At 42.4% G+C, this 12,427-nt stretch overlaps 1 protein-coding gene across 16 annotated transcripts; it reads left to right on the forward strand.

Annotated features, from left to right (window-relative positions):
• Positions 1 to 884: 884 nt before the first annotated feature.
• LOC125516703 (uncharacterized) lies at positions 885 to 8,920 on the forward strand. Of its 16 annotated transcripts, none has more exons than XR_007287396.2 (8): positions 894 to 1,418; positions 2,124 to 2,172; positions 2,458 to 2,932; positions 3,278 to 3,366; positions 3,496 to 3,543; positions 4,063 to 4,180; positions 4,365 to 4,427; positions 4,587 to 4,865. XR_007287396.2 is itself a non-coding variant. In XM_087524395.1 (7 exons), the coding sequence occupies exons 3-7, from the start codon at positions 3,263 to 3,265 to the stop codon at positions 8,523 to 8,525; spliced, it is 441 nt and encodes a 146-aa protein (XP_087380521.1). In that variant the 5' UTR covers positions 890 to 1,418; positions 2,124 to 2,172; positions 2,458 to 3,262; the 3' UTR covers positions 8,526 to 8,920. The 16 variants fall into 16 exon arrangements, 3 of the variants coding, with proteins under 3 accessions (XP_087380521.1, XP_087380526.1, XP_048538006.1); XR_007287395.2 differs by having other exon boundaries at positions 895 to 1,418; positions 2,458 to 2,494; positions 2,847 to 2,932; positions 3,278 to 3,543; XR_007287394.2 differs by lacking the exon at positions 3,278 to 3,366 and having other exon boundaries at positions 900 to 1,418; positions 2,458 to 2,494; positions 2,847 to 2,932.
• The last annotated feature ends 3,507 nt before the right edge of the window (positions 8,921 to 12,427 follow it).

Here is a 12,427-nt window from a genome sequence, read left to right on the forward strand (position 1 = left end):
CCTCCGATAATGGAGACATATTCTTAGAGCCCTCTCGGTATGACGAAATCCATCATCGCCTGGACAGACACAAGTGACTATGTCACAAGGATGCCGGAACACGTCAACAAGAAAGAAGAACAAAACCGGTAACGGGAGCAATGGTATAGTGAGTATGGTGATGACTCAGGAGGATACCGATACACACCAGGTTTTGTAAAGTATCACGAAGCAAACGGAACATCACATGATAACCAAAGGTTCACTCGAATATCATTCGTGTAATCATAGGGACCGGTATGGATGTCCACGGTTTCGCTATCGGTCATTGAACGAAGGGGTTTCGTTCATCTCTATGATTTACCGAACCTCCGGAGTCACAAGCTTAAGGTAATCATGATATGCTGAGTGTTAGTAGGACAGGAGTGATGAGAATATATTTGTGGAATTGTTTCATTGATATCCGGAATACTTCCGAGAGGTTCTGAAAGCGTTTCGGGGTCACCGGAAGGCTTTCGGTGAATATCATGTACTACTGGGTATTACCGATTATTTTTATATAGGTGGAAAATGTTTCCGAGGATGTTAAATTATATATATATAATGCTTTGAAAATGTTTAGAACATTCTATATTTAATTTAAATATTAATAAGGCCAAGAGGTGGAAGAAAACTTGGGCCAAAAAGGCCCAAGTGGGAAAGTGCCTCCCTCCCCGAAGGAAGGGGGCCGAATCTCTACTCCTAATGGAGCAGTTGGTAGTCTCCGCCGGTCAATTTTCATCCCACCAGAGACGGATTTTTTTCGTCCTCGATCCCACCTCCCTCATCCCCTCGATTCCCCCCTCCGCCCTTGAACCAGGAAATAAAAATCGGTATGCTCCCACGATGTCCAGTGCTAAACCCTCCGGTTGATCGAAAAAAACCCGCACCTGAAAAAAAATCTACGAAAATAAACCTACGCCCCGACCGCAGCCCGCGGGTCGCCCGCTCCCTCGCGCCCCTGTTGCTCCCTCCTCGATCCCGATCTGGATCGAGGGGACGAGGAGCTCCTGCCTCCCCGACGGCCGGCCTCCTCCTCGCCCTGCCGCTCCGTCTAGCGCCGCCACAGCCTCTAGAGCCAGGGAAGCCATGACCTAAGATCGGCCTCGAGGTCCCCGCCGCCGTCTCCTGCAGCTTATGCCCCGCCGCCTCACCGCCCGAGCTCGCCGTCACACCAACCTCGGCGTCGCGCCGCCGCTGGCTCTGGTCGCCTCCACCTCCGCTCCAGGCAACCCTCGGTCGCCGGCTCGCTGGAGCACGATGGCAGACGATGGATGGCCTGGTTGTGTGCGAAGGATGCAGTTCTCACGCGCAAGCTAGGGTTGGAGCCGCCAGCTCTTCATCCTGCCCGCCGGCGGCGAGTCTTCCTGTCCCGCACTTCCGCCTCCCCATTATCACAGGTATCTCCACCCCTTCCTCTTTCCCCCTCTTCTCTCCTCTCCCTTCTCCCTCCTCCATCTATGTTCCCTTCCCCCTCCCACCCCGTTATCTGTTCATGTTGTTGGCACCTGAAGAAGTTGGTGGCATGGTGAAGCCCCTGAGCAAAAGTTGCTGGAGTCTTTGAAGGAGTTGGAGAAGTCTCTAGCGATGCAAGTTCGTCTTAAACCTGAGTCCGAATCCAATTTCGTGGGAACAAGCATATATTCCATGAATTTTCCATTAGATTCAGTGGACAGGTTATGTCCTCAATGAAACTTGCACACCCTAAACCCTAAAAGAAACAACTAGATGCCTTGGGTAATTTTGGCTGCATCCGTCTTGGTTAGTTGGTGTACATGTGAATTCACACGTTTAAAGGGCATGTGACCATTAACTTTATAAGTATTTAACCACGTACTAAAGGAATTAAATAGGATGCAGTACTGCAGACATTCAAAGGAGGTGGGAAGTGTACATATGCTTTATGTTAGTTATATGCACAGGGCAGCCTATCAATATAGAGGTGTCATTCAGATAGAGCTCTTTGAATATAATAAGACAAAAGATCGGTTTCCTGATTTTTTTTATAAGAAGATTCTTCTATATGTTCAGTTACATGATTTTTAATTTGATCATCTTCTTCGAACAATCTTTGTGCTGACTATGATATTTCTTTTGATTTGTAGGTTCATCTGGTCCTTTACTCCTCACATAATAACTGTGAAACTTAATGAGGTACTTCTGAAAAATGCTCCCTCCCCTCTGATGTCTATTTGGTTACACAATTTTATGCTTGTGTGGTCTGGTTGTTCCTAAGTGCTTCCGGACATTATTATTTGTGTGATCAGCATTGAGTAGATTGCCTACAGCAAGATAACTTGAGTTTTTTTACTTAAGTAAACGATATGTAAATAGCTCTAAGTTAACTGGACATTTTGTCGCATTGGCTTGAATCTGCATGTTGCATCATTTGTGCACAATGAAAACTGTATGAACCTACATTGGATGGTGTATTTGTAGGAAGGTTATCCTTTCTTCAAGGACTGGAAGTTTCCTGGTAAGTGTTCCTTTTTCTGAAAAACTCTGTGTTTGTTCGCTGTAATATTTTGTTTACATAAGGTTTCTCTTTCCTTTTGTGGGCATAATGGGCGACACAATAATATTCAGAAAATTGTTGTTTTAGGGAAACTGCTAACTCCATATGTCAGACCCATATCATTGTTGAGCATGCATAGTGTTCCTATGTCATTTCTATAATGTATTTGTTTCCTTTTATATCACAGTAGTCTTCATTTTGGCCATGTACCTTCAAACTGAACCAAAAATGGTTTGTCTGATGACATGTTTGAGGAGATTCTTGATATGAAACAGTAGATATGAGGGTGACCGGTTTTTTTTTTTTTTGCAAGTTTTGTCTGTGGAATCTTTTTGCAGTTGATAAGACATGGGCTGGACTTACTTCCGATGTGCAATATTTTCGGTAAAGTGATTCAAGGTATGTTTGATTGTTTACTTAGGGTGGTTACTGAACCACTTTGGGAACCAAGAAAGACATTATGTATGTAAAAATAACATAGGCCTAAAGTTCATTTTTACATTGAAAATCTATATATGAAATTTTCTGTAACAATCGAAAATTCATTCATTCACTTTGTGAGATGTCACACAACACCATGCTCCAAATTGTTGTCTATCTGATCCTTGCGGCAGAATCATAGACTCGTGCATAATTGCATATATATTGTGACTGGGCACCAGTACATTTGCAACATTCTAAAGTTAGTTTGTTGTGATTTTTTACCAAAACTTTTCTTCTATAATTTATATGCATGCTCTGAAGAATGTGGAGACGTCAGGGACAAGGCTCACAACCCCTGCCTCCTTGTTACCATCTGCGAGTTTTCCGGTGTTGAGCCTCTCATTTATTATGTACTTATTATCAACACCTTTAAGTCGATAATATGAAATTGTTGCATGTTCATTGCTGAGGTGTCAATACTCCTACATTATCCACCTCTCAGTATATATAGTGTACTGATGGCCTGCATTTTGGTTCAGCCTTACACAAGTACATGCCCTTCGGCAGCCTGGAGAGTCATCTCTTTGGTAATACTTCTTCTCAAAATTATTTAGACTTGCTAATAGAGCAGTCGATGTTTAGCTTCTGCCAATCTGTACATTCTGTTCTTAGATTTATTTTCCCTCAATACCTTGTTTAGTACAAGGAAGGACTGATATTATTTCCCAGCCAGGGTCGTTGATTATTGTTTATTTTATCATAGTTCGGTGTTTTTCATCTGAAAATATATTCAAATGGGTACAGATAGGCTTGGCTCAACTCCTAAACCGGATAAAGTCCCCATAAGATTTCAATAGAATATTTTTTTGAACTCGGCAGTTATAAGATTTCAATTGAATATTGATATTGCGATGGATCGGACGCCGAAATTTGTTTTCATTTTTGTATTGAAATGGATATGGTATTTTTTTACTAAGATACCTCCACTTGTTTTCAAAATGGATTTTGATTTTTTACTGAAACTGGAATGGATATGATTCTCTACTGATATATGGTATTAAATTGTGGTACTGAAATTGTGATCCGATCTATCGAATTTGTGGTAGTGAAACTGGGAATTGGACGTGCGCTCTTCTACTTGGCTACTCGGACGTGCCCTCAGGGTACTCAGCTCATGAGCCTCCCACTATTCCTTGTGAAGCAGCAAATGCAACATACCTAAAGGTGAATAGAGTATTTATTTGTAATATAAATGTCATAAGAAAAAGTTGACTTTATGCTGGTGATAGTTTACCCATGAATCATCATGTCATCCTTAGGTGCATAAATTAAGGTGTACATAATTTATTTTGTAGAGGAAGAATATGGTAACTTAAAAAATATTACATGTGATGCCATGTCACTGCAGGGAAGCATTTGCGCACTCACGTTTGGCATGTTCCATGCAGTAGACCTGTCGTCATTGGTTGAGGTAAGCAATGTTTATTGCTTTCTCATATATTTGTTTTTATTCACTAAGTTCGACTTTACACTTAAGAAGTCAAATCACTATTTCTTTTCAAGTTTGTCGTGAAAATTTCAAAAATAGAATGGAATGAATTGACAGTGCGCTTCTGCGTTTTTGGCTTAGATGTTGCAAGGCTGCGTGGTGAGGGCAGACGATGCACGTCATCATTGCCTCTCTCTCCCCTGTCACTATTTTTCTCTTTGCTGCAGAAATTTCACACAACCACCAACAGTGAATAGGGTACAGTTTGTGAGCTGAGATGTTTGTGTAGTTGCTGCACTTTTATAACTACTTCTGATTAGTTGCGGATGCAATGATGTTTAGCTGATGTGGAATATTTTTGACTAGAATCCTTGATTGTGTAGTTGTTGCATTTTTTTAACTTGATTTATTCATGCTTCATACACACTGGAGACAATTTCATCTAAGAAAAATCAAGTTTTGATTAAAAAAATTAAGTTCTTGGCACAATTAACATTGGATGACCTGCCTTGCTATATTTTGAACATGCTTGCTTTAAATTATTGGTTAATTGGAATAATTTATAATTTTGTCTCTGTAGTTTCATGCTCCATATTTTGATAAAATTTACAAATGTCAGATTTTGTTCATTAGCATAGGTTCATGAATGCCAAGTGCATCCAATCAACGTCATCAAACTTGGGCTCTTGCACATGTCACGCCCAAGATGCGGCCCTATCCTAAAGGAACTCGAAGGTCCCACCAAGGATAGAAGCGCATCTTGAAGACGCTTTTGCAAGGTGGATATCATTACATCAACATTACATAATAGATGGGGATACATACAAGGCATACAAATGCCGCAAGAATATATTAATACATCATACACAAGGTCAACATCCGACCACGGATGAAACACAAACAGGAACTCAAACGACATCCACCCTGCTAGCCCAGGCTGCCGACCTGGAACCTATCCCTTGATCGAAGAAGCAGAAGAAGAACTCCAAAACAAGTAAACATCGCTCTCGCGTCATGATCATCGCAAAACCTGTACCTGCAACTGTTGTGTAGTAATCTGTTATCAAGACTAGCAAAGCTTAATGGGTAAGGAAGGGGTAAAGTGGTGAGGTTGCAGTAGCGGCTAAGCAATGTATGGTGGCTACCTTACGAAACAAGAGCGAGAAAAGGAGCTAAGCAAACGGTCGCCAACTAGTAATGATCAAGAAGTGATCCTGAACTCCTACTTACGTCAAACATAACCCAAAAATCGTGTTCTCCTCTCGAACAACCCTGAAAAGAGACAGTCACGGTTACGCATGCAGTTGGTGCATTTTAGAAGAGTTTACTTCAAGTTTACTACAACCGGATATCAACAAATTCCCATCTGCCACATAATCGCGGGCACGGCTTTCTAAAGTTCAAACCCTGCAAGGGTGTCCCAACTTAGCCTATGATAAGCTCTCACGATCAACGAAGGATATTCCTTCTCTCGGGAAGACCCGATCAGTCTCGGAATCCCGGTTACAAGACATTTCGACAATGGTAAAACAAGACCAGCAAGACCGCCTGAATGTGCCGATAAATCCCGATAGGAGCTGCACATATCTCGTTCTCAGGGCACATTGGATGAGCCAGACGTCGGGTTGGCATAGACCCTGATTGCCCAGGGGCGCCGGACATCGCTCGGTTTGGACCAGCACTCAGAGGAGCACTGGCCGGGGGGGGGGGGGGGGGCTAAAATAAAGATGACCCTCGGGCTCCGGAAAACCAAGGGAAAAAGGCTTAGGTTGTTAGACAAATGTAAAACCAATGTTGGGCCTTGCTGGAGGAGTTTTATTCAAGGTGAACTGTCAAGGGGGTCCCATAAATCACCCAACCGTGTTAGGGACGCAAAATCCGGGAACATAATACCGATATGACGAAAACTAGGGCGGCAAGAGTGGAACAAAACACCAGGCATAAGGCCGAGCCTTCCACCCTTTACCAAGTATATAGATGCATTAATAATATAAGAGATATTGTGATATCCCAACATAAACATAATCCAACATGGAGCAATCTTCATATTCACTTGCAACTAGCAACGCTATAAGAGGGGCTGAGCAAATGCGGTAACATAGGCAAACAACGGTTTGCTAGGAAGGGTGAAGGTTAGAGGTTCATGGCAATTTGGGAGGCTTGATAAGCAAGTGGTAGGTAACGCGACATAGCGATAGAACGAAGCAACTAGCATAGCAATGATAGTAGTGAGATCCAAGGTGACGGTCATCTTGCCTGAAATCCCGCTAGGAAGAACGAGTCCATGAAGAAGATGAAGCCATGAAGACAAACCAAGCGTAGGCGAACGAATCCTCACGATCGCAACGAAACAGGAACTATCGAGATGAAGCACACAACATGGTAAACACACCACACATGAACAAGGCATGATGCTCAACCAAGTATGATGCCTGACAAGGCTACATGAAGCTACTCATGGCAAGAGATGATGCATACAAGAACAACACATCAAAGCAAGTTTAAATGAGGCTGAAAACAACATATAACAATTCCGGTAAGTCCCCATATGCAAATTTCGAAATTGGTCCAGATCTGAATAAACCTTATGTTCAAGTTGTTAAACAACAAGTTAAGATGCACCACGATGATCTACACAAAATTCTAGTCAAGTTACATATACAGTTCATTTAATTTGGAGCTACGGTCTAGAAAATATGAGCAAAACAAGTTAAACATGGCATTGAAGCAACATGCATTCAAACATCAAGCAAACACACTCAAAACATGGATGCAACAAGGTAACATGAAACTACATGCAAAACTAAGCAAGTTTCATGTAGAGCACACTCAAAACGGAGCAACGGTTCAACACATACACATGAAACAAGTCTAAAGGACAAGCTGTCCAAAACAGCAACTAGGCAACTTGCAAGCATCAACACAATATGCTACAGCCACTCAACATGAAAACAAAAGGCACGGACGTGATGTACAGGTAAAGCATGACAAAACATGAACAGTGAGCTATCTCCAGAAATCAATAGAACATGCTCAAAAGGACATGGAAAAATTGCAAATAATAATAGTTCACAGACTTAGTGGAAATCACTAGACATGGCAAAAATAACATCAGGTTACAAAGTTTAAAGCTATCAAACAACATGCTACAGGAACTTATCATGGCAACCAAAGGCATGGAATGAATCTAATAATTGCATAGAACACAAGTCCCTCACTGACCATGAGACAAAAAGGATCAGAAGATATGATGGCACCCATGTAAACATAGAAAGTTTCATAAACAGATTCAGACTTAGCAGAAAACAGAGCATGGCATAAACAGAATTATGAAGGCATCTTTGCGAGCTCAAATCACTCATCAAAAAGCATTTCATGACAAGACAAGCATACCTACAGTAAGATGACATCTTCATGAAGCTAACCATGGCAAGATCAAGTTCATAGCATGCTTGGATCACTAACAACAACCATGGCAAAATTGATTAACATGTAAACAATCTGCCAGGAACATTTTAAAGCAAAAGTGGAGCAATATTAAGACATGCTAGAGCACTCCATAAATACCACCAGGGGCATGGATTGATATATCATAACATTTATAACAAAACACCCTTAGTGAACATCTCCAGATTATGCATAGAATGACTTGTAGCAGCAGGTTTACATAGTATCATGACATAACAGATTCAGCATTGACAGAACATTAACAGCAAGTAGTCCACTTCACGAGCTTGATGCACTCACCACAAGGCACATAAAAATACATGGATTGCACCATTGTAAATGATGAGGACATCAATACCATTGTTACACCCACAGCCCCTACTGTTACATATACTGGACCAATTACTAGAGCTCGCGCACGCCAATTAAATTACCAGGTACTTTCATTTCTTGGTAATGATTCTAATGTTCATGAGATTATGATGCTGCCTAAATTGGATACATTTGTTTTGCTTACAAATGAAGGGCCTAGCTTGGAGAAGAATGAACATTGGAGCAAGAACACGCATGGAGTTGATGGCATGCGCAAGGGGATCAAGAACGGAGTTACAAGTGATGATTTCAGGACTTTGAAGCCGCCATAAGGAGTGCATGAAGCCTTGGACGAAATATACAAGATGCCACTTCATAATATTCGTCCATAGGCTATTCTAGGTGCTGCGTCACCTTATTAATGGGCCAGGCCCATGTAATTTCGAAATACTTAAGTATAGGCTATTTTTAGAGTCCGTATGTGTGGGAAAACAAGAGTTAGGGTTGGTTTCGGACCCCACCCTCAAGGGCCACGAAATCCCCCCCCTCTTCCTCCATATATACAGCCCTTAGGGCGTCGTTTAGACTTTGGGTTTTGTTTAGATTAAAAGTTCGCCATAGCTGCAACTTCGCGTACTTCGTTTGTGTCCAACGACCAGACCAAGACGTCACAGAACTCCACCTTGATCAATAAAGCTTTCATCTTATATTCGCAATATCCAGATTGCAATCTCAATTTCTTGCTTGTTCTTCGTTTGCTCGCAGGAAACAGACCCTCGTGGTCAGGTTGATCGTGCTCCGGCGTGGTCAATAACCCTCGGAAGTTGGTTTAGCGATTGCTAAGGCGCGACATCTCGCACGTTCGTAGTCGGATCGTCAAGGTCAACTCCCACAGAAAACGATAGCCACCATCTCATCGAAACATCGGGACACCTTAGCCTCTATCAAGTGGTATCAGATTTCCAGGTTGTTCGGTGAGATTTTATAGTTTTTCGTAGATTAGATCGAGTCTGTTCTTCATACCTACAGTCCACGAAAAAGCCACACAAAAAAAATTAGGGTTAGTTCATCATATCCGAACCAATCTGAGCCTTTGCATAATCTTTTTAGTGTTTTTGCTTTGTTGAATTTGCGGTTGCATCGTCGTGTCAAGTTGCTGGTCTTAGAGTCTAGTCTTTTAGAGTTTCGAGTTCTGGTCATAAGTTGTCACGCCGCCGCACCATCATCATCGCCCATCTACCACTTTTGCTTATCCCCGCCGCTCTGAATCCATATCCATATACCACTACCAATCCGTATCCATATACCACCATCAATCTCTATCCATATACCACCACCGCTACCATATACCACCACTGCTGCCATATACCAGAACCATATATCCACCACCAATCCGAGTTCTTCTCATATTAGGTTTGTTCTTGAGATCAATCTAAATTCCGATTCGTGTTTCCTTGCCTGCGTAGGTCTCGGAAAAAAAACAGAGTCTGGAGACCCCCGGGCAGTTTTTAGGCCAAAATTTTCACGGGCAAATTTTTTTTCCCTATCCTATTTTTAGACTTTTCTGAGTCTTTTGAGCCACGTGCCATCATAGTGATTTTTTTGTCGCACTTTTTCGTCGTCGCTCCCCTGATTTCCGAAAAAAAAGTGAAAAAAAAATTCCGTGCCCATCCTCTCAGTTTGACGAGGGAAGAGTTTTGAGACACTTGCCATTATAGTGATTTTTCGCAAAAAAAAAGGAGCGCAAAAAAAAGGAGCGCAAAAAAAAGAGAGCAAAAAAAGAGAGTTCCAGAGTGTGCTTTTCCCTTATTTACGTGCAGCGCCGTGATTTTGTTAGTGTTCTAGGCTCGCGTCTCTAGCACGGTCTAGTCTAGGACCAGCACAGTACCGTCGTTGAGCGTTTATTCAACTTTGCATCTCTGAATTGATTATTGCTGACCCTTTTTGCTACCATACTATAAGCCTTCCCAGCTCCATATACATCTACGTCGTGCGTTTGACTCTCCCTGGCAATCGCTCTATCCAAGTTTTTGAGAGTTTTTGACTACAACGGTTGCCGATCACCGCCTGCTGCTGGGTAAGAACTGGTAAGAATTTGAGATTTGCTTGACGGATTTGTGACACCCGCCATCACCACCACTTGTTAGTAGTCTATAGGATCATATTCTTGTGTGTTTCTATTGCTGCTAACCATGCCAGGATCACAAGCCGACGAGACTGACTGGGAGAACTTGACGAACAAGGAGCTTCATGATACGTTTCAGCAAATGATGAATGGACAGGTGCAAGATGTGATAAACAGATTTGAAGAGGCCATGGAGAAGATAGATGGCATGGAGAAGACGTTTGAAACAAAGCTCGATAACAAGTTTGCTGAATTGCTGTCGCGTTTTCCACCACCACCACCGGCTGCTCCTGCCGCACCTCTGCAACAACAGCAACAACATCGACTACCTTCACGTCGGGAAACAGCCCTCCGCCGAGCGAGCCGTGTCCCTCTTCAGTCGGGCCAAACTGCTGGTGCTGCTGTTGATACTTCTGTGGCTCCTACTGCTGATGTGGAGGAGGATGCTTATGTGGGAGATTATGAGGATGAGGTTGATCAAAATCAGAACTACGTGCCACCAACAGCACAGCAACCACCAGGTCGTCCACATGCAAATAATGGCAATGGTAGGGCTCACCCTCAGGTACGAGATCATGACCATCTCTCTAAACTAAAATTGAATATTCCACCATTTGAGGGTAGATATGTTCCTGATATATATCTTACTTGGGAGTTAGAAACTGAACAACGATTTACATGTTTACAATTTCCCGAGGAGAGACGTGTTCCTGCTGCTGTTTGTGCTTTCACTAGTTTTGCATGTGTTTGGTGGTCTGAGCATTGTAGATTATATCCTATTCCGGCTACTTGGGCTGCTTTGAAAACTGCTATGCGTACTCGTTGGGTTCCACCATATTATCAACGTGAATTACTTTAAACATTGCAGCGCTTAAAACAGGGAAAAAATTCTGTAGAAGAATATTACCAGGAATTACAAACTGGCATGATTAGATGTGGTATTGTTGAGGAGAATGAAGCTATGCTTGCACGTTTTATGGGTGGATTAAATAGAGAGATTCAGACGATTCTAGAGTATAAGGAGTATACTAATATCACTCGTTTATTCCATCTTGCTTGTAAAGCTGAACGTGAAGTGCAGGATCGACAGGCATTGGCGCGGACTAACTTTTCTGTAGGTCGACCTTCATCATGGACACCACGTGCATCATCTACTTTCACACGTTCTGCTACACCGGCGCCTCCGTCGGCTGCCACCTCCAACCGTGATACAATAAAGCAGGCACAATCACCACTATCTGCCAAGAGCTCACCTTCTGGGCCTGCAAAGAGCTCTTCTTCATCCATGGCATCAACAGGGCAAACACATGATATTATTTGTCGACGTTGCAAGGGTGGAGGTCATTATGCGAGAGAATGCCCATCTAAGCGTGTGATGATTGTTACTGAGGATGGTGGGTATGAGTCCGCTAGTGACTATGATGAGGAGACTTTGGTTCTTATTACACATGACGTACACGGTGGAGACGATTCTGGTCATGAGACGCAATACATGGCTCCTGAAGATGCTGACAGGTATGAATGTTTAGTTGCTCAACGTGTTTTGAGTGTGCAGGTTACACAAGCTGAGCAAAATCAGAGGCATAATTTGTTCCATACAAAGGGAGTTGTGAAGGAACGTTCTGTTCGCGTGATTATAGATGGAGGGAGCTGCAATAACTTGGCTAGCATGGAGATGGTGGAGAAGCTATCTCTCACCACAAGACCACATCCACATTCTTACTACATCCAATGGTTCAACAACAGCGGTAAGGTTAAGGTAACACGTACTGTTCGTGTGCATTTTAGTATCTCTACATATGCTGATTATGTTGATTGTGATGTGGTACCTACGTAAGCATGTTCCTTATTACTTGGTAGACCATGGCAATTTGATAAAAATTCTGTACACCATGGTAGAAACAATCAGTATACTCTTGTTCATAACGATAAAAATATTACTTTGCTTCCTATGACTCCTGATTCCATTTTGAAAGATGATATTAATAGAGCTAATAAAGCAAAACAGGAGACAAATAAGAGTGAAAATCAGATTGTGGCAAAAGAATTTGAGCACCAAATGAAGCCTAATAATAAACCATCTACTGTTGTTTCTGAA

The sequence above is a fragment of the Triticum urartu genome, chromosome 1A (assembly GCF_056163025.1).
Source record: "Triticum urartu cultivar PI428250 chromosome 1A, HENAU_Tu73, whole genome shotgun sequence".
Taxonomy (NCBI): domain Eukaryota; kingdom Viridiplantae; phylum Streptophyta; class Magnoliopsida; order Poales; family Poaceae; genus Triticum; species Triticum urartu.